Source organism: Coloeus monedula, assembly GCF_965178545.1.
Source record: "Coloeus monedula genome assembly, chromosome: 2".
NCBI lineage: Eukaryota > Metazoa > Chordata > Aves > Passeriformes > Corvidae > Coloeus > Coloeus monedula.
Genome location: NC_138782.1, coordinates 60390562 through 60416767, shown reverse-complemented (window position 1 = coordinate 60416767; position 26206 = coordinate 60390562). Strand labels below are relative to the sequence as shown.

At 39.4% G+C, this 26206-nt stretch overlaps 1 protein-coding gene across 1 annotated transcript in view; it reads right to left on the bottom strand.

The window, feature by feature from the left end:
• Nucleotides 1-23966, bottom strand: part of SYNE1 (spectrin repeat containing nuclear envelope protein 1) — a 294429-nt gene extending 270463 nt beyond the window's left edge. The window contains exons 1-2 of the mRNA XM_082303445.1: nucleotides 23931-23966; nucleotides 14866-15131 (exon numbers count right to left, since the gene is read on the bottom strand). Of these exons, the coding sequence (XP_082159571.1) occupies nucleotides 14866-14929 (64 nt within the window). The 5' untranslated portion in view covers nucleotides 14930-15131; nucleotides 23931-23966. The remainder of the gene's footprint in view (nucleotides 1-14865; nucleotides 15132-23930) is intronic.
• Between the last annotated feature and the right edge of the window lie 2240 nt (nucleotides 23967-26206).

The following is a 26206-nucleotide window of genomic DNA, read 5'->3' as shown; positions in this document are numbered from 1 at the left end:
CTTCACAATTCTGAGTCCTCTCAGTTTAGGTCACAGTCTTATCTGGTGCATCTTGGGCTAGGTTCTCCAAAAGTGTCTGTCTCAGTCTGCCTAGCTCTTCCTCAAGGGCAACGCATCGGCTTTCAAGGCCTGCATGTTTTCTTTAGAGCAAGAAAGAGGCTTATGCTAGCCTAAAGACTGTATTGTCAATCTGTATTTCAGTTTCAGCTACAGAAAAGAGTTCAGATGTATACATTCTCTTAATTTGGATGGTAAAATGGGTGAAGAAAAGGGAAACTAGAGAAATCAGATTATTAGATTATACATTATATCACTACCCAACAACTTAATCTGATTTTGTCTTTACTGGTTACAGTCAGCCCTCACTGTAACTAGAGAGACCTGGTGAACTCACAAATGTTAAGCTTAGGATTCCTTTGCCATAGTGACTTCTTAGCACTAGATTTATCTCACTCTGATTCTGAAGGGGTTTTTTTCCTTTGGTTTTGCTTTTTCCTGTACGTGGGAAAGGAGACAATTTTCCCTGCAAATAAAGCACAGTTTTAAAAGGGTAAATCTGCCAAAGCAGCTTATGTCCAGCATTTCTGATTTCTGGCAATCAGCCACCAATTCTGTCCAGTCACAGGCAAAAAAAAAAAAAAAAAAAAAAAAATTCTGGAGAACAGATGATCAGCATCCCATAGCACTGATTTGAGGCAGAGTGAAAGAGGTCATGTAAAAGCAACACATGGTTCCAGTGACAAGCTATTGAGTTGTATCTTAATTTCTCAGCATCTCAAGTTAAATATTTCTATGCCAGAATATAAATCTAGATGACAATGCCTATAAATCTAGAGGATAATGCCTACAAATAAATCTTAACCAATAACCACTGCACATTCTTAATTATATGCAAATCAGCTATTAACAAGCTTTTAATTCTTTCTGGTTCTGCAGCAAAAGTGGGAAAAATGTTGAAATACAGATGATGCTAAAATAAATTGCTCTCATCTAAAGCAATTATTAGTAAAAGATGCAATTAAATGGGAAGATTTTAGAGTGTAAAGGAATTCAAGCAACAGATTGTAGTAAAAGAGGCCAGAGAAAACCAGAAGGTAACAACTGACTAGTAAGAAACTGATCTAATTACATGTGCTCAGGGCTTTAAATTATTTGGAAACTGAAGAAATCACCTACAAAATGAGATCCATTTATCAGGAAGAAAGAAGAAACCAAGGTAGTTCTTCATAACAGACTAATGAACAGCTCTTGCTGTTGCCAGGGCAAATGCAAGAGAATGCTGCAGGATCAGGGAAGCACAGCTCAGCATCCACCTGTCACCTAGGAATTAGAAAACAGCCAAATCCTGATAGGGAGCAAGCAAGTAATGGTGTTATAGACATTTAGACTGTACTCTGAACTAAAACTGCTAATTCAGATAAAAGACATCTCTTTTTTGCACATAAGGATTTTCAAACGCTCTTAGATGTTGAGACTGAGACAGTTCACAAAAAACAACACAGCTGAAACTCTTGCCATGGTAATTTTTATGCTCAGACATGTAAGAGCAGCTTCTCTCCCTTTTTGTTTCTCAAGGCAATGTTATTGCTCTTCTCAACATCCCATCAGTCATTTTTTTTTACATTTCTACCTATCAGAAGCTTGTATGTGTTCCTTTCACTTTCATTTTAATTTTTCTTTCACTTCTATGTGTATTCCTATGTGTTAGCTTCTTCAGTTTCCTTGAAAGTAGATTATTCAAAGCTTTCTATCTAACTTTTAATTACAAATTTATCTTTCTCATAGATGCAAGGAAAGCATTACAAGATTTTTGTGAGTGTGTGTGTGTAAAATGGGCTTTTTCTTTTTAAGGCTGTTTAATCTTCCACTCAGCTCTGATTCCTGTGCTTTATACTCTCCTTTGGCAACAAGAAGTAGCTAAGTGTTGAGAATTTTTATCAATGAACTCCAATCTTTTCCTTCCCTACAAAGAAAATTCAGTACATGTTTTCATGTAAGTCTGTTTATATGGGTTTGGGGTTTTTTTTCCATTTACTCTGACATTACTATAATTAAGCTTGATACTTTTAAACTTAAATCATAAGCCTGGGAGAATAACCTGAACACCTTAGCCACTGTCACTAATGTTATGTCAATTAATTATGTCACTGAACATAGATTCCAGGTTTGGCCTCATTCAAAATACATTTCTGCTGGTAATTAGCATTTCAGTTGGCGAAAAGTCATTGTATTGTCATACCTGCTGTCTTGAAGAGCTGCACATTTGCAGTTATGAGGTTTGGCATTTTAACTATGGCAAGACTAATTTTTCTTTTTTTTAGAAGTACTTCAGCCTGTAAAATTTTCAAGTTTGGTTACTAACATATAATAGTGTAGAAAACATGGAGAAAATACACTGGTGAAATTTACAGTGTGACTTTTCAAACATGCTGCTGAATGTGTAAGTCGTAGCTGTTAAGCCAAGTTTTAAGGTACTTCCTATTCCTGATAACACAGTTCCCACCATATCAGCCCTTCAACAGGAACAACCAGCTATTAATAATAAACAGAAATAACTACTTATAGCTACCGTAGGTATATGTGGAGGTGATTTCTTTCAGTAAATAGATGCGCACCCGATTTGTAGAACCATGTTGGTACTTAGCCAGCTCAGTAGTTTTAGGAAGTGATTTTTTCTTCCTGACTGCAGCAAAGGCCATGTTGCATCCTACACTTGCAGAGTAGTTGGTGAGAATGAGACCTTTCTGTGTCTCATTCTAACCCAGAGAGTGATCTTTACCATCCTCACAGCTCAAAGTATGCTACTTCACTATATATTTTGCATACCTCTTCCTAAAGCCAACCAAGAACCAAACCAAACCAACAACCCCAAAAAAACAACAAAAAACCCACCTTGAATAGTTAAGAATTAGCCCAATGACATAGCATTATTTATTCTCATTCATAAATGGATATAATTTCCTATTCAAAATTGATGACTTCTTACTGATGAATACAAAGTGTAATTTTTTTTGTGCAGACACAAGTGTCCCCAGGGAACACAGGATTTAACCGTACCCAAGATCTCAAACACAAACACACAGAAACAGTGACTGAACTATTAGTCTCTTAGAAACCAGATGCAAACACAACAATTAACTGTTCATGATTCCTTTCATTTATTCAAATCAGTTCTGGCAGCTGATCACACCTCCAGCTCTCTTACTAACCACACAAATGAAAAGGCAGGCTCAGGATTATGAAAGAAGAAGAATTATGCAACGAGGCTTTGTACAAGCTGACCAAAGTGACCAAACAAAAGGCCATTCTGGAAAGCAAGACCAAGAAAGCAGATTATACAACTAAACTCCTTTCCACGATACATTGCAATGCAGAAGAAGCAGATTTTCTGCTCCTCAGAGAGTCAGTCAGCCAGGAAAAAAAAAAAAATCAAAATGAGCTCCTGTCTCTTTGGGAAGCAGAAAGCAAAATCTTCACAGCAAGATTTAAGCTTTTTATTCAAGAAAGATTTCATTTTAATGAAAAAGCAACTATCAGTACAAAGCTTTCAATATAGCTATAGGATGAATATGTATTTTAGAAATGTGAACAAGGTGTTCACATGGCTTCATTTTTATTTAATGGACATAACACCAAAGAACAATATTAGTAGTTCCAGGATAGCCCACTGACTTTAGCTCACAACTGCTGGTAAATGAAAATTTATATTTAGAAATACTAACTATGTTTAGGGTACTAAATACATTTGCAAATATTAAGTTTATAATTTCTTAATGCTAATTAGAACCTCAATACAACCTCACTGAAGACTTTTAATTCACTTTATTTGTTTGTTCATGGATTGGATTATAAAGTACTCAGGTCTTTGAGGTTGAAGTAAGGCATCTAAAGAGGTATTAAAAAAACGGACATCATGCACAGGTGCCCAAATGCCTTTCCAAATCTTATTCTTCCTTCAATGCTCAACTTCAGTAATGTGAAGCAGCCAGAAATCCAGGTTAATTAGACTTATGTCCTGTCTAATGAGTCTCAAACCAGAGTGTTTTATTACTGCCACTCACATTTGCTAACAAACCTTTATGCCTGGAGACCTCTGATAACACAGTGGCTTGATCACTTTTTTTTTTTCACTGACTTGTGATCATTGGGTAGTCCCACCTCTGTCTCTCCTGTCCTCAAACCTGAGTTTTGGCTGATTTAAGAATCACCTGCCATAATCTGAGCTTCTGTGACAATGCACTCCAATGGGGGGAAAAATGCCAGCTGGGCTACAAATATCAGTAAAGGGTCATTCCCAAAGCTTCTCTCCTCATTTGGATGGGAGCTCAAGCTTTCTGACTTCCATTAAAAGGTACTTCTTGTCCTCACTGTAACAAGGCACATCAGGTTCACCTGTGACTGAAGGGAATAGGAATGTCCAGGCTGCAAAAGGAGCACTCAGCTCCCAGCAGAGAATGGCTGGGCTGGTATGACTGGCTCATAACTGTTTTAACTGGTAATGGTGAGTCTTGATTCTCTCCTGAAAAACCACAAGATTTTTCTGGATTACCCAGTGGATCTAAAAAGGTGGTTTTTTTTTTTTTGCAAGAGTCAAGTAAAAGAGAAAATTCATCTGTATTATTTGTCTTGTATAAACCAGTATCAGTTTGCAGCCTCTGAACTGGGAATGGCTGCATCATGTGGACTTAGAAAAGCCTAGGGATGTCTTGGCAAATGAGACAACAAGATAGAAACCCTGGCCAAAATAAACAGAAAAAGGGGGTATGTCTTTACATAGGCTCAACTGTACTAATAATTTACTTTAATTTCCTTGGGAGAATGAAAGCACAGTCCAAAAGTGAATTTAATACAAATTAGCATAATTTCTTATAAACAGACAGGTTTGAGGACTACAAGCTGCATTCCTAAGTAGGATTTTTTTTCTTTTTTTTTTTTCATATATAAGTCACTGTAAGTAAATAAATATTTTGCTTTGCTACACTGGTTTGGCTGCAAATCATCTTGAATACTGTATGTAGAGTTGGTTTTTACCATCCTCCAAGACCAGAAAGCTAACAGTAATACTCTTCACATACAATTGCTGTTGTAGTTCATTCTGTCCACCTTATGGAAAGAAGATTTTTTTCCTCTGTTTTAATGAGCTTAAGATAAAGTCTTTACAGAACAGCTGCCGCATTGACAAGGTCTGCGGCTTTCTCGCAATAGCACCTTAAGTAAAGACTTACAGAAAGTCCACAGTGTCCAGCGAGGAAGCTGTGCCCATCCAGGCACACCAATGGTGACTCCCAAGAAAGCTGGTGGAGGCAGGACAGGCCATGAGCTGGCCTCTAAGAGGGAAGTGCAGAAAGCATGGGAACATCCTACTACACTTTTACGGGCCTTTGGCATCTCAGTAAGGGGATGATGAATTTTCCTGGAATTATACTGGCATAGCTAAAGAAGCTCAGTGACTTGGACAAACTAAATTGCAACTCTCATTTTGCAGCAATGGCCATGTGAGTGCAAGGTGTTATTAAATGTTCTAGATGTATCTCTTATCTGGGAGAATACAAGAGTCTTTAGCTTGGAGATTTACAGGTTTTGCAGGGCTGTGCCACAAGCCGAACAGCGTTACAAAGAGATTACATACATTCTCCATAGTCACTTAAACCAATGTACATCAGTGAGGGCATAATCCTCTTAGAAGTATAAAAGACTGTGTAACAAATACTGAAAAGTAATTACATAAAATCTAGTGAAATTGCAGCGAAAGAATCTTCAAAAATGACATCTCTTAATATGTTAATGCTTATGTTCCATGTAATGAAGCTCCAAAAGATATTTCACAATGATCTCTGTTAAGAACAGTGACTCCTCAGCAGGGAAAGCATGAAAGGCAGATAAACCAGAGAGAGGGGAGAGCAGGTTAAGGTATGAGCTCTTGACCCCCAGGCCAAGCTGTGCAGGGGCTGAGCTGGAGTCCAAGAACTGTCCCCCTGCCTCAGCACTACTCCTCCTTACATGCATACCTGGAGGCTGCTTATCCTGAAACATCAAGCTGCTTTTCTGCTAGTTCCCTAACAGTTCTGATATTGAATTAAAGTAATCACCGAGAACTTGAAATAATCAGGATCTCTTTCAAAGTACAGGATGGAGGCCAGTTTTTAATATTAGTCCCAGTTTCTTTACACCCCTTCTTCAAAGAACATTGTACATGGAGCGGCCCCAGTTTAAAGTCTACTAACAAATGAGAATAATAAAACTTACACCTCAAAATACTAGCAATCAGAATTTGAATTTTAAAAATAGCTGTGCAATTAAGCAGTCAGTTATAACTTCTTGTACAACGTAATAATATCTTTCAAACATCTCTTTTTAGTTTACCATGGAGACATTAATTCCAAGGAGCCAGAGAAGGGGGTTTTGGTGGGTTTTCATTCTTTCTTTCTAGACTATTGGATTCTTAATAAGTCGTTGACACTTCCCTCATAAAGCTCTTTCTCATCTTGGATGAAAGACAGAACAAGTAGCCTGTTTTCTTGCACCCAGTAATACCCTATTCACTGGGATACATACAACTGCCAACTAAAAAACCTCAGTGTGAGTCTAAAATTAGAACTCAGTGATATGAGTCACAAGGAGAAGCTTTGTGACAGTAACGAGGATATTTTTAAGCAAATGGAGTCTAAAGTGCAAAATAAAAATGGCATTCTATAATAAAGTCTGTGGAATAAATTGCGAATAATTGTTAGGTGTTATTTTTCATCTATGTGTCTTTTTTCTACCTGCAAGTATATTCTCTGAAGTATATTATCATCCTGATAAATACAGATGGTGAAGCTTCTGATTTCTACAAATGGGCAAAACATGATTACAGCAAAACTGTAAAAAAAAGGAGAACTTTCTCATTGAAATATTTTGCCTTTATGTTACAGAAGTCTCTACATCTGTATAGAAGCAAGATCAGGAGTAGTTCTTCTACAAAACTATTTTAATCCCCTATTAATTAGTAACAAGGGACAAGAGGCATGTCCTTCTGCATTTTTCAGTTCTTCTAGTATTAAAAAACAACAGATGTGGCATTTCAAAAGGGAGGGTTATTTATGGTGATGACAATAAGCTATGTTCAAATTTAGCAACACACCAAAATATACTGTAGGAAGGTATTATAGCACAGCTCTGAGAAGATAAAGTTTAATTTTTCAAGCCCGCAGTGTATATAACAGAGATAGCAAATCACAAAACAGAAAATCGATAAATTGTCTGACCTGCATTAAAAAACATATTATCAAAATATTTTGAAGATATTCTGCTTCCTCATATCCCTAACTCAAAGCTATTACTAAAATAACTGTCTAGCAGCCTGTCAGAATAGAGGGGGCACTCTCAAAAATAAACACTGCAATATTTTCCTTCTCAAAATCTTTATCTTCACTAAACCATCAAAATTGACACATAATTGTCCCTATTTAGACTTCTTGAAATATCTCTTTTCACACCAGTAACAAATATGGCAGATGTTATTTTGCAGCAAAATCTTAACTGAGAACAGTTTTTGAGCCTCAGATAACACTTTATCAAAACCAGAATTAAACAGCTGCAGTGTGGATGCCTACATACAAACTTGTCAAACCATAGTGAGCAGCACGGAGCTGCTGAAGACAGGTTCATGTAAAACACAACTTGCCTGAGATGTTTTGGATATCCACTATATTTAAGACACAGCATTTTTAACCACCATCTATAAAACTGCCCAAGGACAATTTGCATTTTGCCTCCTACATTTTGTGTAACAAATCCTGTCAGTATTTTAATAGCAGCATAGGAGAAGAATTTCAATTTTTGAACTGTGTTTCTTCACATCCAAACGAAAGCAATCTCAGTGTGAGACACTACTGTGTCAGCCATTTTCTGCCCTAAATATATACTTTATCCCAGATGAAAATTGGAAAAATATGTTGATTTTTTTCTTAGAGAGCAACTCAAATGCAAATATATATATATATATATATATATATACACACGCAATTTATGTTACCTGTGTGATTTTTAGTGCTTTGTGTCCTGATTGACTAACCAAGTGGAAAGAGGAGCACAGATTAGTTTACCAACCTGTGGAAACTGTACTGTGATCATCAAAAGTGAAAGCAAGAAAAAAAAAGTAAGTAGGAATAATGTTGATTTACATTGTTAGCTTTTTGGTCAAAAGCAGTAGAAAAAGTGTAAGCAATGAGACTGCAATATTAACTTCAAAAATTTTTTCTAGAAATGTATTTTAAATCACTAACTTGGAATTTGTTAATGATGAAAAACACCTGAAAATAAAAACATAGGACCATGCCTCACTAAAATACATTCTGCATTTCACATACTGCCCCAGGACTGTGCTCTCATGGAAGAGAACATAAAGTGAAAGCTAACTGCAGTTTAAAAAAAAAAAAAAGGCAGCATATGTTTTCTTCCACTGAGATACTTATTGCACCGTATGTCAAAACAGCCTAACTATATGACAAGACATTCTAATATAACATGATATTTAAATTCAGTTCATACTTTAGTAATCTGTACTATTAGTGAAGTGTTTTGACCACATTTCACCCATGTTTTTGCAATACCTACAGGTAGTTCAGAACTTCTCCTTCCCAGCAATACATCAGATTATTACTATCACATACTTGAGTCAGAAAAAACCTGAAGTGGATTGTCACTGGACTTGTTTGCATATGCATAAACCAAAATTAAACACTTCTAAAAATGCTGAATTTACAGCATGCCTTAGTAACTTTCCTTATCAAATGTTAACTAATATTTAACTTGAATATCCCCAGATTATCCTCTCACATGTTTTTGTTGCAGTAAATGAAAACACATGATCTCTTTCATCTTTGTTTTTCCCTTTAATGATCATCTTTTCAGCTATGATGGCAGTTTTTTTGCAGCCATCTTAACCTTAACACATAAACCCTATATTTCAGCATTTTTTTCTGAAATAGTATTAAGTTAAATTTTCCACATTGAAAAAATAATAAAAAAGAGATTGAAATCCTGCTTGACTTCCTCTTGTCAAGCAACATGTGGGCTGTAATGGTATTCAGATTCCCAATTCATCATTTAGATTTACTTGACCTTCAGATCATAGTCTATACCAGTCAATAGAGTCAAAAGTGTTTATTTTCCCTTATCACACTGCCAGTGAGTAATAAATTGCCTTAGATGCAAGATTTTCTCACCTGATAGACTAATAGTTTACACGGGCATCTTCTGTAATTCAAGACAAATCCAAGAAAGATGCAGGACTCAAAATGGAACATTTTAGATAGTGAAAGACAGCAAGGAAAAGGCATCAGCACAACTACATGGAACCAGTATACACAAGCAAACTGGATAGAAGGAAACCTTGACCAGAGCAGTGTTTGTAATATGGGGATAATAAAACCCAATTGTGCAAAGATGTGCAGCATGCCGTTCCTGATCAAGCACACCTTTTCAATTTTGCTGACATTTACAAATGTGATCTTGCACTTTGGTTTTGCCAACAATAAAATGGTAAATGGCACTGAAGGGGAGACACTGCCTTTTTCCCAGGAGCTCACTTGGCCTCTACAAACCAATTCTCAGCTGGTTTAGGTCTCCAGTAAGAAGAGGAAGAGTCCTGGTGAAAACAAAGTTTGGAACGTGCATGCAGTGAAGCAAGGTATTTTCAGCAGCAGGTATCTGTTAAATCGCCTTAGCTTAATGTTAAACTGTGGCTCTTGGCACTGTTGACTTAGAGAGAAAAACAAAGGAAAACACCAACGAAGGTACACATTAACAAAGTGCCTATTAGCTGAACAGAAAAAAAAATGTACTGTGAAGAGAAATGCTAGGCTGTAAAAGCAAGGAAAAGAAGAGCCAAAACTTATGTGGGAGAGGACAAGGGGAAGGAAGGAAGGAAGGACAGTCCAGAAGAAAAACCAACCCACAACATTCACTGAATAATGCTAATGTAAGGAAGGCATAAAACTACAGATGATACTCAGTTGTAGGTAATTTTCCATAAAACAAGCACTGGGCTTGAAGCTAATTTGACAGGTCTGTATTGAAGCTTTACTGGAGTGTATGAGTGCTACTAGAATGATGTCTCCTTTCCAGCACAGTGGGTCTTCAAGCATGACCATATTCCTTGCTTTCCCACCTTAGCTTTTCCTACATCCTGAAGTGTCTCTACAGTGAGTTTAAAAAACCCCAAAATACCCACAATCTAGTGTGTTTAAGAGCCTAATAAGAACCGTGGTGCAATCCAGAACAAATGGAAGATTGAAAAGAATTTTTTATGTTTCCATATAATTTGTTGAGGTTTTTTTTTAGACAACAGAGTTATTGCCTTGTAACACTATATTGTTTAAATTGTTGTACTTTGTACACTCTAGAACTGGTTTTACTGCATGGGGTTAAAAAGCATAACAGTCTCAAAATACCAGCTATACCACAGCAAACTAATTTGGGTGGCATATATGTTTAGATTGTAGTGCACACTGAATTTTTGGTGATCCACTGCAGGAAAGGAAAAAAGCATCCTGTTTTACTAAATGGACCACCCAATGATAAACACAACGACACTCAGAAAAGTCTTCATGCAGCACAGACTACTAAATTAGAAACTGGAAGGAAAAAACATGGAGGGGGAGAAAAGTGGGAATTAGAAAAGCCTGCAGTAATAGTATGCTACAGTGACTGTTAAACATCACCTTACAAGCCAGTAAGAGCAAGTCAGGATACAGGACCAACAAGGTCCCAAGGAATGAGACAGGACAAATGGGACATTTTTTTTCCCTTTTGTTTTCTTCAGAACAGCATGAGCATGACTGCAGTTTGCCTGTAACAGTGCATACTAATGGAAAAGATTGCATTTCATGATGGCAAGGATTGCAAATTCATAAGAAGTTTACTAGCTTGTCTTCTAGCACTCCTTCCTTTGATATTTGTAGCTATCAAAAACGCTTTAAGAACCTTTAGTATACAGTTACAATGCCAATGAATCTTGCACTTCCTATGGGCTAAGGAGCAGTGCCTTTGTGCCAACTGGCTTTAATTCCCAGAATAATCCAAAAGACAGTCCCAGGAATGTAACTCATATTGATGGTGTACACCAGTTCTGCTCAGGTTTTATGGGTGCTTTTATAATATGAACAACTAGGAAGCATAAGGTACTGTACAAAACCTAGAACTAGCAAGAAATAAATAGCGCAAAGACAATTATATGGAAGGATGTCACCAGTTCATTCTGTAGCAGCATGGGTTCCACATGCTTAAATTCAGCAATGAAAGTATGAGGCATTGTCTCTGTACTCTCTTGTCTCTCTCTGCAGCAATGAGGAGAGAGAGAGGCACTTTCAGAAGATTAATTACACCCTTCTGAAACATCTGCCTTAGGTTGCATTAGCTCCTGTGGCAGTCACGACACCCTTTCAGTCCCCTGAGCCAGGCAGGATGGACCTGGCAGCCCATGAGCACCAAGCAGGGCAAGGCCCCTTGGAACTAGCACTGAGGGAAGGATAAGCAGCAAGCAGAAAGAAACCAGTGGAAATATTCTACATGCAATGCAGCTAAGGGCATGTGTCTAGCAAAAGAGTGAGATAGAGGATATGATTTCTGAGGATTTAAAGTGGTAAGGCCATTTTTTTCAGCAGTCTTTGCCTATTATATATGTTATAAAATTCCCAGAATTAAAATATAAAAGGAAAGATTTTGATTTTTTGCTGAAAGACACACCGTTATTAATCAAAATTCAAGTGACAAGGGATCGTACTCCTGGAGAGGCATGTCTCTCTCCCTTGAGTTCAGGCTGAGCTATAATGAATAGCACTATGCCTCAATTTTTATTAGGATCACAGGGATGATTAAGTTAGAGACGGTAAATCTTGTCCTCAGTGCTCACCGCTCTCCTGTGCCCTTCCTGGCCTAGGCTAAAGGAGTAGATCCTCCATTCTTCTGAGAAGAGAGAGCTATACTGCAACATGCCATCACCTGGGCCCCATGAGATCAGACAGGTTCTATGTACACTTGCACACAAACCCACAGCCCAGCACACTGCACATCTTTATGGCTGGCTGTCCCAGGTGGATTTCTGAGCCAGTGATAACGCAGTGTTATTCAAAAACTCTGCATATGTACAGAGTATACTGCAAGTGTCATAATTACCAAAGGGAAGTGACTGGAAATATTCATATTAAAAAACCCAAACAAGCAAACAAGAAAAAAAAAAAAAACAAACAACACAGAATCAACTTTGTTGCTCTCTGACAGATTTTAGGAGACCATATATAGTTGCATTCATTAAAAGTATGTACAGCAGATACTTCAAAACTGGGATTGAGAATGCCAGTGAAGAGTGGCATTTTTCTGGTATGTCCTACGCTCTCCCACCACAAACACTCACTGGAAACCCGTGAGGCACATATGAGAACAATGTGGAGGAGGGAGCACAGCTTGCTTTACCTCTCAATGCTGACAGATTTCCAGCATTGACATCTTGCAACACTGTCTAAACAGTATCCCACAAGAAGATACTGTGAAGAAGCTTCCGCCTCAGCTTGCAGCCAGGTATGAAAACAGGTGTTGTAAAGCACAACTGCTGCTCAGCACTGAGGATCCCCCAAACCATTGCCATTCCTGTTAACACCCTGAATGCTGTCAATTCCACTCTCACCTTGAGCTGTGCACCCAGCTCTGCATTGATTCTGGGCTGCCATGCAAACATGCCAAGAAATATCTCTGTGCTCCTATGCCCATCTACTCCTATTTCAGCTGAGTATAATTTCTGAAAGGTAGAGCAACCTTAATACTCAAGGGCTTAGGCAGTCGCAGTGCAGACTGCCTGCTCATCCATAATGCAGAACTACAGACTAAAAAAAGATTTAGGCTCCAAGCACTCTAGCTTTGGTACAGGTGATTTATTGAAATAGTGCATCTGCAGCAGAACTCATATCCCATCAATACCAAACTGAGCTGATTTCATCTGCGAAACAAAGAATCCAGTTACAGGTATGACTTCAAATTAACATGCAATGCCAGATTTCCATTTAGTTCAAACATATTCTTCTAAAATGTCTTCACTTCAGAATTCATGTAATTACTTTTGCTTAATTTCCAAAAATAAAATAATATAAAAACATTATAGCAGACTGAACTATGTATCAGATTTCAGCAGAGCCAAATATATAAAAATGAAGAAAAAGTGTCAAAAACCCCAAAATGCAAATAAACAGAACTGCCATTTTGTCAGCAACAGATTTACAGATGTTTAGAAAGTTAGCACATAACAGTCTGATAATTAATGATCCCCACACTTCGTATATACCTCCTGTAGCATCCTCCTTAAACATTGCTTCAGAGTACCAGCCTGGATGATCCTCCCTGAACACAGCTCAGCTCCATGATGCTTTCCTTTGTAATGTGTCTCCATAACCTTTGAGTACCTCTGCCATTTCTCTCATGCATTTCTTCATATTCCTCAGAAGGTCTCACAGTTTCATAATTATTTCATATCTTGCTTCAAGTCCCTCAATACTTTTTTTTTTCTGGAATACCAACTAAGAACATAAGCTCATACAAATATGTAATATCCTGTGATACACACACACAATGTCCTGAGACCCCTGCCTGTTCTGTGGGCAAGGCTGCCTCACCATGCCCTTGCACAGTCTCATTCAAATCTACCTGAAGTGCCTTAGTCTAATGATTAAACCATAAATCCTCTGAGCATGAAGTATTTGCTCACTCTATGTTTGTGGGCACTTTGAACAGCCATTGTCCAAGATTGTGGCCTAAGAATTAGCAGACATAAAAATATCATGGGAACATATAGTAAATGCACAAAAGGCTGAGGAAAATCAAGCAGAACCCTTTCAGAATTGATGAAGAGCTATAGGACAGACTCTTCCATTTATCTACTGAGGCTACATGGATATCATTAACACTAGTTGTAGCTGGTGGCTGGGAAGCTAAGTTCAGATATCCTGAACTGAAAGACAATAAATGGAAGGAAAAGCCACGAGCAGATTAAGCTTCTAGATTTAGAGGGTGCAGAAGGGGGTATCAAAGGTTCTGTGCATATAAGCTTTTGTTGAAGTCAGTGGAAACTGGTCTGTAGAGGAAAGTAGAAGGCCACAGATTTATGATCAAGTTCAAAAGTTAATGGGAGTGAAATCTACAGTAGCACTGACAGTTTGTTTTGAGTCAAAATCATCATTTGAACAAAAACCATTTCAAATGTAAGCTTTCAGCAGCAGCAGTTAGGTGTATAACTTCTAAAAAAAGACAATAAATTTATTTATTAATGCTATATAATAGGAACATAAAACTATAATGAATACTCAATGAATATTGCAAAGACATCCTGTGATGTGTTATCTAAAAGGTCATCAACTTGAGGACTTATAATAAGCTCACTGAGCTGTGAATTCTTCAACACTTAACAATATAATAAAGCACTGTTCTCATTGCTAAAATAATAAATATTTGTTTATCAGTATAAAAGATCTACCAGTTGACTTTGTAGTTGAGAAAAGGATGGATATAACATCTATTCTCTTTTTTATGAGAAAACCGATGCACACATCAGGTAACGTGGGAGAAACAGAACCAAAGTCTCATAATCTTCAGTTCAGTGTACTCTCCCATGGAGCCACGTTCATGTCAACTGCTTTTAAACACCACCGTTAATGCTATGCCAAAGAACTCATATAACCACAGCCCTTTAGATATACTAGAAGTACTTTCCAGTGATAAGTTTAAAAAAGTTACTAAACTTCAGAAACTCTGTTCTGACTGTTCAGTATAGTAGAAAATAGGAACCACCATTTATAAGGGCATGGCAGAGAGCACCAGCCCCAGTCAGTCACTTACCTTGAAGCCGTTGCATGACATTGGCAATGTCTCTAGATCTTGCCACCAGTCGGGATGAAGCCATGATCTCTTTGCAGCAAGTCCACTTCCCCTAACAGAATTCTCCCTCCAAGCCGTGGAGCTCAGTGAGATGAGGATTTTGAATGGCTTCCTTTTAGTGTTCAACCCTCGGCCGTGGCAGAGCATCCCTGGGGCAGTCAGACACCTCCAGTCCAACGCTGGCCCCCATGGGGCTGGGGCAAAGCAGTGGCAAACAACCTCAGCGCCTGAGAAAGAAAGTGCCAAAGTTTAGAGGGAACTTTTACCAGCTCTAAAAACCCGAGAAATCTGAGTCTAAATAGCAATCTTAACATTTAACGGGTTTATGTTTTGCCCATAGTGTACACCCCAGCCAGAGACATAATTAATGCTGAAAGCTTGCTTGGCAATCATCAAGCAGAATGAAGCTGCAAAAACAAATCATTAAACACAATTGGCAATGCACCAGACATCAATGCCTTCCTGAGGATGCCTGTCGATGTTGTTTTAGAAATAATAATAATAATAATGTTACACTTACTAAAAGTAATACTGTAATACTTTTTAACATAGAGACTATTAAGCGTAAAAGAAAAACAAAACTATTTGTAAAAACCCAAAAACTGTACAACTCCCCTTCTATTTCATCATGGTAGGAAGGAGCATGTAACAGAAACTCATTGGTCAGGATAACTCGTAAGTCCACTGGACAATGTGATCTATTCCGAAATATTGAGATTAATATATTTCATTATTAAATAAAGTTGCATTTATATTCTTTTTTTAGTGTATAATGATGTTGTATTTTGTGTCATTTAACTTTAAAAGCTGTGAAATAGAACTGCTACATGAACATAACACTTTTGCATCTATAATAAAATCGATGTGACTATAAATCTGATCTAAAAATAATCTAATTAGATTCTTCAGATAATGCTATCAATAACATCTTATCTTCTGAGGAACAAGTACATGTTCTGTATGTATGCAGTGATTTCCCTGATAAAAAATAACAGAGCATATAGACACCAAGAATAATTGGATTCATACCATACACACTGGGTGCACCCCAAATTCAAGATGATATGCAGCTGATCAATACCACAAATGTGAGTGGGTTTATTGGTGCTGTGCACATTCCTCTTTTCTGGCCCCAAGGTCTGTCAGACAATAGAGCTCTCCATTACCAGGCAGACAAGCCTTCAGGCTGCACAGCTTCAGGCGTGATGAACCGTCCCAAAGGAGCTGTGTCAACAAGTAGGTGGCCAGAGGAAATTACATTTCAACATTTCCTTTTCTAACCCTTCAAACCTTGCCTGACCCAAGGCATGTCCTGCTTTCCCTCTTACTGATGTTTTTATTGCATGTTTACCTTGTATTTTGGATACCTATATGCTGCACAGGTCAGCAGCCCCAAGCTGGCTTTAAATCAGTGGAGCTGAGGGAAGCTGTGATAGGCCACAGTGCAGAACAGATTGCAAAGTCCACCCACATCTTTGGGCTGTGCTCCTGCATGACACGGCCACCGTGGTACTGACACCCACTCCAGGCACATTGCTGCTATTTTTATGTATCTCTACACTTTACATGACACCTGGATGCTCATATCCCCACTCTCTTTCCACGTGAGTCTGCTCTCTCCTTCAAAGGACTCCTCCCCTCCCTAGCCCTTCCCACCTTTCAGGCTTTGCCCCACACACTTCTTGGGGTGCATAGACTCTGCATATCAGTCACCACTTCCCAAGCATGGAAAGGCACCCTGGCAGGAACTTCACACCTGTGTCAATCAGGCATGAGATGGTGCCACCATCACACCTCTCAGCCACAACACTGGCTGGGGCTGATGGTACCCCGATGTTGCTAAATCCCTGCAGAGAGCATCAGCAACAGCACACCAAACAGCACCTGACTGGGTAGATGGGGAGCAGGAGGAGGTTTTCTGTTGCTTGTGCTCACATATGACAGCTTGGTGAACTTTGCTTCCTCTGCAATATTTAAATGAAACATCAGCTTGCCTAACTTCATCCAAACCCGAAATATTTGTAAAACAGTGGGTTAAATTTAGCCTTGTTTCTGCAGCAGTGGCATTGCTAACGTTTTGAGCAGTACTGTAAGATGGGTACAGCCACTTTTAGTAGCAAGCTGCTAGACTAATTTGTGGGCAAGGATAAGGGGTATTAAAAATGCTCCATCTGATTGGGTTTTTGGCTAACAGCAGTAACAATATCAGAACACCAGGTCACTTACACCGTGACAGAGCTGGCGTAAATCAGCTGTACATGAGCAGATTTAGAGGAGCTGTGGAACATGCTGATCCAAGTCCAAGTTAAAAGAGTCTGGGAAAGTGTTATGAAGATGTATGTTCAATATACTCATACAGCAGGCTGAGTCACTGTGCAGCGATAAATGGCAGACTTGCAATTAATAATTTATTTAGCTGATATTAAATTATATGCTGCATAAGAAGAACGTGCATTTCTAAATACGGCTCCTCATTCAAAAGCTCCTTTGCAAGCAGTGGGAATTAACTCATTTAAAGATGACATTAAGGTAGTACAGGTAGGAAAGAAAGATTCTCGTGTGCCCAGTCACCTCCACAGGCAGAAAACCACAGCTCAGAGCACAGCAAAACATCAGCAGAATAGATGAAACAAAGCTTCATGCACCCTTCTCACCTGTCTTCAGCCAACACCTAAAGTTCCACAGAACAAAAAATTCTATGCAGACAGTCAGGTATTCGACATAATGCAGAACAGGAGTTTTTCATGACTTCTACAAATACTTAAAGTTGTCAACAAAACATTTTTTTTTCCTGTTGAAAGATTACATTTTTCAGATTTTTAAGCAATAAAATCTCCATTAAATATTTATATAGCTTTTATACAAAATATTTTTAATAAAAGGAATAACTTTTTAATTTCAGTATCAGACACAAAGATGTGTTTTCAGATGGATGTTTCCAAAGTACACAGGTTTTTAAAAAAGTTCATGGCTTAAATCTTAAGTCTTAGACTGAAATAAACCTGAAGCTAAACCTGAATATGAGCTATTCCCTGTTTTAGCATTCAACAAGTGATTATTCAATATTTAAAATTATTCTCTTTTTTTGGTCTGAACATACATGAGATCAACACACAAAAGTCAAACAGAATGGTTTTGCATATAAATTAGGTAAATCTTTTATTACATTTGCCACTTATCTGGATTTAATGGATAAAGTTACACAAATACCATTTTCTTGTATTAATATCCAGTACTCTGGGTTTAGATGAAAAGAAACGTGAACATCTCTCATATAAGAGCCATTAGGCTTTATTAAATTTCAGTTTACAATTATCTGAATTATTTGTTTCTCTCTTCAAATGCCAGGAAAGTGAGATGGCTGTCCTATGGAAGAGATAAGAAAAACACTACATCTATTGTGGTTTAACTTTTCTGGGTCTAATCCTCTTTTTCTCATTGTGCTCAGGAGCACTTTGAATTAAAAAAGATATTTTCCTTTTATTGGTAACACTAGAATACCATTGGCAAGACCAAGTTGTCATTTATCTTTTCTTTCTTAAAATTTACATATTAAAGGAAAACAGACCTGCCTGTCAGCAGTGTGGTTCCAAAAAAACAAAGAGACATCTGCTAGGTGCAGACAACATATACAATGTGCAACAAGGTCTGAAGATAAACCTGACCAAAAAGAGGTAAACAATTCTCAGACTGTACTTCATGTTGCCACAAATTGCAGATTCCAGATGACCCCACCAGTGGTTCTTCCAACCTTAACCACTCTGTGATTCCCAGTACACTAGGTTGATGCCATATATAGCAGAGAGGAGAAGAAGCTACTGATGTGAAAGCATGGTTTTACCTGAAAACACAGTTTTAGACTTCTATAAACTCCCATTATAGCACCAGAATTGGTAAAGAAACTCCAGATAAACAAGGAAAAACACAAATAATAAACAAAAATATTGAGGAGAGCAAGAAATAGACAGGGGCAGGCAGCGAAAGGACTGTTTCTAATCTGGGACATTTCAAAAAAGATATATTTGAGAGGACAATAAACAGAGTAATAAATTCAAGGAAGTCCTGCAGTTAGAAGACATTTACAAATTATATGTTACGGAGATATAAGAAATACAGTGGAATAACTAAAATAAGTATAGCACACGAACTGAACAGAATCTCTGGATCAGGAATAGGCTCAAGTGCTGGGGTGCCATTATATATTAACAGAGGCAGACTTCCCTGGTAAGCAAGAGTTGCACAGAACTGATCAAGGGGAAAAAAACCAGGAAAAGAATTTCCAAGCATAGGTTACTGCTGTAGTGCTGGAAGTCCACTTTGATCCACAGACTCCGTTTCTGAAACATAAGAGGTCTTGGAAATGCTGCCAGGTTGATAGACACTACTGGAACAGATGCAATTGTGTGAAACAGCAGTGAGCCTCCTGCCAGTCAGGAATAAGTGACTCACAGAAAGACAGGAACCAGAATTTTCTGGACGTCCTAACTGCATTTTTAAACAGCAAATAGTCAGAAAACCAGCTGTTTTAAGCTGGGTGTTAGTTGCTAGTGGGAAGAAAATGCTAATCAATAGAAAATAGCTCCAGCTAAGGAATTGATTGATGTTGTCCAAAATATTACAAGAATAATCCAAAGCATGTAAGCAGGTCAGGGGATGATCTAAAAACACAGTGCTTAAAAAATAAATAAAAAGGGAAATCAGCAGAGAAGTCAACTAGACTGAAAATCACAGTGCCTCCCCTGTGAAGCAGGCTGGGGTTTTCTTTAAATCCAAAGTCTAGGAGCTGTACACCTTTATAGAACAGAATAAAATTGCTCTGGATGTAATTGGAAAAGCCATCATGCAGAAACAGAGCATGAGAAGTGAAGAGCACTGCCATAGTGTGTGCTGTCTACAGGGATGAAGAGAGACGTGCTGAAAGACCATCTGCGAAATAAAGACAGCAAGCAAATGGTTTTTAGCAAGATAAGTAAAAAAGAAAATAGGAAATAAGATAAAGAGGAGTTTAATTTGCCTCAATTATTATTATACTGATTTTTCCACTGAAGACATTTCTGATAGAAAAAGGCATGACAAAAAATGGAAGCAGCACCCTCTTAAATAAACTCAAAGTTTAAAGTGGAAAAGCTCAATAAAATTCATTCCAGGGTATTGATAACTGTTCGATTATGAATTGAGAATCCATTTGTAAATTTATTTGAATAAATCTGTCAAGTTGTACTTGATGCCTACTGGATATATAAAATTAGGAGCTAGGATGAAGAAGTGGGGTATAGCAATCCAACATGTTTCTTACATTTATTATGTATTATCCTCAGGGAAAATGCAGTATCTCCTCACTGATCTTCCAAAATCCAGGCCAACAGAGGAGTCCCTTTGGTAATTGTTTCTGATGGATGACCTGTAAATCTGCAGTCATTTGCTTAAACCCAATGCAGCAGAAGTCAGTGGATACTGGAACTTTCCCAAAGGCAATGGGACATAACTGTGCACCACATAAGATCATGGAAAATGCAATTTTGGCTCTGAAAGGTGTTTTTGATGGTTGAATACCAACATTGTCACTCTGTGCTTCCTTTCTCTACTGACAAAAAATGCACTGAAACAGGAACACTGAAACACAATGTTCTCACTGACCAGCCAACCTCACACTGACTTAATGTGCAGTAACTACCTGGAGGCGTTGAAATTTGTCTTTCTTGGGGAGTGTGGGGAAACAGAGAGAGACATTTGGCTCCTTTCTGGAACTCCAGATTACTTTAGTTCATCTAGGTATCCTTAAGCTGGAGTTGAACAAATCCTTGGAGTTGAACAAACGTTTTTCATTCTGCAGAAGTTGGAAGGTCTTGCAACAGAAATTAATCATTTGAAGAGATCAAGGTAATCTGCACATCTGACATTTAAATCTGTGGCATATATGGCACAAAATCTTCTATCTTTTACCTATCATTGTACTCCAAAATTTAAAAATTATTTGTAGGATCCTAGTCATGCACATATGTATGTATGTATTTCGATTTCAGCAAGAGAGCATTTTATTGTCTACTTTTCATTAGTTTTTTGGTAAGATGGGCAAAAATCCAGTAGTGTGATTCTTGTCTTGAAAGCTGTAATTCCATTTGAACAGAAAATGCAAACTGTTCTAGGAGAAAATAAAAGGCAGAGACTTGCTATTTTTTAGGAACACTGGCAGAACATACATTTTTAGATATATTCAAAGAAAGGTCATTCAGACTTACTGATACAAAAAGTTAAAGACAGCGTAAACTACATTTCAGTAACCCTGCTATTGAAATTGTGCAGGAATATATTACAGTTATATGACTGTTGGTAATAGCAGGAGACTGGGATCAGTAGCTCATTACCTTCTACAAACACAGGATATAATCCTTGTCTAAAAGAGTTTACTATCCCCGCAGACAAAGACAGGCCGAGATTAAGATCAGAGGTCACAATACACAAGCAAATAGGACAGAGTGAAGTTCACATTGGATGTGTAAGCTGGTTAATGGGAGAATTGTTCTGATTTTTCTGGTTTAACACTGATATGGCACTTAGGAGCTCTGTGGCATAACATGACCTCTAGCAGAAGACCATTGCAGAGGTACATCTGTGGAACAAAAAAAAAAAAGACCACTAAAATAGAAAACACTGAAGCATCTCAGGAAAGGGTGGGTCAAACTGAGTTTGAGATAAGCAAGTAAACGTCAGTTTTTTGGTATTCCTGCACATCTCCCAAGCAAGAAGCTTAGCTTAAGTATAACTTAAAAGCAGGTGGCAGACAACTGCCATATGAATGCAAAATCAGAAATCCCTCTGTTTTCCCCATTAAATTGTGCCTTTGGGTGAAACAAAGGCAAAAGTCCATTCACTTCAGATGTACACCACTGCTGTTAGTTTTGTGACCTCTAAGGAGACACAAGAACTCTAAAGTTTTGTTACTAGCTATGGTAACGAGTAAGTACGGAAACAATTGTTTGTGTCTGACGTATGTACTTTCTCAATAACTACTGCCACTAGTTGATAAGAAAAAAATTGAGCCACAACTGACTTCCTTTGACATAGCATAACCGAGGTGGGTTAATGTGGTGTCTGTCTGAAGGGTGAATGTATGTATATTCCTCTTGGGACCAAAGCTCTGTAGACATCAGGCAACCACTCTCACTGTGCTGACCTAGGAAGATTCATGCCTTGTTCAGTGAGTTACCCAGCAAGATCCTCTTCACTGCCAGGAACTCTTACTCTTTCCCCAAATTTAAATACTAATAGAGTGCTGTTCTTCCTTCCCTGTGTGCCTCTGCTCTCCCTGACCCAGTATCAGTTAGCTTCTTTGAGCAGTGTGCTCACTGACAGGCTGTGTAACTCTGCATGGCTCCAGTGAAGCCCACAGGAAGATGCTCTTAAGGTCCCCACAAAAATAACCTTGAGGACTTCCATATTAAATAAAGAGAAAGTAATGCTGCATGAAGGCATACAGCCATTACAAGACTCTTGTGTCTGTACTAATTACAGTAGTCCAAGTCACTACTGAAACTTATCACAATAGCTTAAAGTAAATACAGAATTAAAATTTTAAAAATCTCAAATGTATTTGGATTCACCTGTAAAATACTTAAGCACTGCTATTTTATATCAGCAACATGGAATTTCCATTGACATATATTATTTCTGAAGGTAATATTAAACAAACAAACAAACAAACAAACCAAAGCAGACACTATGAACAGGAATTAAAAGAACAGGTGGGAAGCATAGGGATTATTCCTTCTACATTCACATCTAACAGGGTTTGCAAAGATGAGAATTTAATCATTCCAACACGCAGCACCATGCTCATTCTGGAGAGCTCCTTTCTCAGGGCAAAACGTCAGTGTTTTAAGGAATATGTGAAACATTCCAAATGACAATGCCTGACTCCCAGAAAAGAGGTAACTCCAAAATTTTAACACGGTACCTCAGAAATCAGGTTTTTTCATGTCATTCAGCACACAACAAAAATTTAGCAGACAAACAAAAACCTGTTTACCAATTAAAATGACACAGCACCCTGACTTTTTTTCTGTCCAGTGGCAACATGTTAACATAGCCCATCAGCATTTACAGCTTGGGATCTGTTTAATGTTGAAATGCACACAAGAATCACAAAAATAATTATCAGAGATCACAGAGGGCAGACAGTCCATCACTAGTACTACTACTGGAAAGCGTGTGCCTGTTAGCAGTCGTTCAACAGGCTCCGCACTAGAAGAGTTCTGGCAGGCGGCCAGAAACACCACATACTATTTCCCTACAAGCCACACAGGTATAAATCCCTCACGGCCAGAAGCACTGGAGTTTCCCTCGGCATCACACAGATGATTTACATAAGTATTTCCTCATCAAATTCCAATATCCGGTCTTTTGTAGCAGGTTACTAATATTCCTTCCAAGCACTTTTCCTCAGCATGAATATGGTTGTCAAAATCCTCATAACAACCTTGTCGGTGAGTATTTCAGCAGGTCTTACCTGGGAGCTACCACACAAGCCAGGGAACATAGGGGCTCGATGCATCTCTGTCGTAGTGCACTTGTTCTTTTTGCACCATCACTGCGTGCAACCCAGGCTAAAACTGGCTTCCCGGGAGCGCCCATCAATACTCACATTTCCTTTGGTTAACTACGTTTTGGCCTGCAGCGTGTGACTGAGCATAAACCCGGGTATCTCTGCAACGCACACGTACGTGCACTTCAGGAGAAGAACCACCACAGCCCTCCGCCGGGTTTGTCCGCTCCGAAAGGGCAGAACCTCAAACCCACCCCGGAAAACAGCCGAACTCCGCAACCACGGCACCGAGTTTCGGGTTCACCTCCAAGCAGTTCTGCGTAGGGGAGCAGGAGGCGGCTGGTGGGCAGCCGGCAGAGGCTGCCCCGTGGGACTCTCTCCTTGCCGGCCGCGCTCCAGCCACTCGCGGGCTCACCCTGGGCTCACCGAGGCGGCGGCCCCCCCCAAACACCTCCCGCCCCGGCCCCGCGCCGCCGCGCCCTACCTCCGCCCGCCGCACCGCGCTGCTCCGCGCCTCGGTGCGCCCGGCGCAGCCCCCTGGTTACCGAGCACAACACGCCGCCCCGCCCCGCCGGCCCGCGGCGAGGAAGCAGGTGCGGGGGTGGGGAGAGGGCGGGAGCGCGGGTGCGTGTGCCGGGGATGCGTGTGCCGGGGACGCGTGTGCCGGGGATGCGTGTGCCGTACCCTTGCGGCGCTCCCCGGTGCGCGGCCGCCGCTGCCTGCGGGCTGCAGCCCGTGCCCCGGAGCCCGCTGTCCTTCCGCGCATCGCGGGGGGGCCGCGCCGCGCCCCGCCCCGCCGCGGCTGCAGCAGCAGCAGCAGCAGCAGCAAAGCCGGGGCAGCTTGTCCGGGGGCGGCTGCGTTGACCGCTGTGCTGGGGAATTGGAGGATGAGACACCGGCCTCAGCCCCGGGACTCGGCACCCCCGAAGTGCTTTCTGCCTAGTAGCCGAACTACTTCTGAGAACGACTGTATCGAGCTGTCGCTGCTAATTACTATTGCTAGTTATATTACTATTATTATTACTGCAATATAGAGCATGTTGTAGGGCATTACCCTTGGCGTAGGCTCCAGAGCATCACCACGCATAAGGCAGAGAGCTGCACAAGCAAACTGGGACAGCAGCTCTTACATAACAGCAGCAGGACAGAAATATTCAAAGGAGCTGGCAAGACGGTCTGCCACTTTCGTGCTCAAACCACGCTAACCACGCAACAGTGTTTCTGCCCCCAGTATAAAACGTGATTCTGCCTCTTCCAAAGACATTGCACAACCCCTGTGACTTAATTTTGCTTTTTCCTCCTTCCTTGTAATTGATACCATTAAGGCTAGCTTCATGCAGAAGACAGAAGGATATTTTTCTGCTTAAGAGATGGATCATATCTGGTCTATGTCATTGGGAAAAAAAACCCACTCATTTGGAGCTGAGATGGAGAAGTTGGGAGAAGCAGCACCAATGAGCCTCTTAGTTTTCATCGTTTCTGGCAGTGCTGCAGTGATTCTACAACATTAGCATGCAGGGTGTTTACTGAGTGGATGGATAAAATCTGAGTTAGGGAGCAGAGATTACTCAGCATCACCCTGTCCTTCAGCACTAGTCATCTTAGCATTGGTGCTACCCTCGTGATATGAACACTTACGGCACCCATCCCAACACTATGTAATTATGGATGGCACACTTGGAGCCAGGGTCCTTGTGTGGAAGAAGCAGACATATCAGGAACTACAGCAAGAATTCATGTGAAACTGGGATATACATATCTAGGTCACCTCCAGCCATCCACAAAAAATTACCTCTTTCTGACAATGAGTGTAACCAGGCATATTGGGCCTGAAATCTTCCTCCTTTTGAAGGGTTGTGGAATTTTTTTTTTGTTTGGGTGGGGGGGGAAGAGCTGGTGGGGGGGAGGTTTGTGCTGGAGGGGAACTGAAAAGCTTTTCACATCCAATTTTTCTTACCTCTTTGTCCCAGTTCTCTGCCTTACCCCATGCCAGTTGCAGCACCAAAGATGGCAAAGGAAGTGGATGCTAACATGTTTCTGAGTTCACACTTTCTACATATATCTTTTTGCTGAATAAATTCCTTACTTTGCTGTTTCTTTCAGAAAATACTATCTTATTTTTCTAGGTTAAGAGTACAAGTATTAACCTGAGTGAGAGCATCTGCACTGCAAAAGACTTCATATAGTAATACTACTGTTGTTTGAAGCAGTTCAGCAAAGTATTTCTAGTGTAGACCTTAATTTCAGCACTAAATGCTGCTCTGTATGTTTTAAAAGCTCAGCTAAAAAAAATTGTCTATGCTATCCTAGGGACAACGTATCATAATTTGTCATTATTGCTTTTTATATTTTGCTTTTAATTGTTGAAAAATCATGGTCTGAAACTGTTGCCTCTTGGGTATTTGTAAATATCTCTTCTGAAAGGAAAGGGGACTAGGTTTGTTAATGTATAGAAAGGGGACACCTCACTTTCTGTGCATGCTCTATCAACATGACTCAGAAATTTTGGAAAGGAAAAGCAAGACATATATTCCGATATTTTTATTAATTTTTAAGTAATGAAATCCTTACTGCAAGTGTATATTTTATTCCCCTATGATTTTAAACATTTTTAATGTTAAATGGTTGTATTAAGTGAGGGTTCTTTACTAGATGTTGGCATTTGTTAACATGAGACACAAATATTACTTCCACTGCAGAGACAAGAAAGTAAATAAAAAGAAGTATAGTAACATGAGTCATTAAAGGGTTCTCACTGTG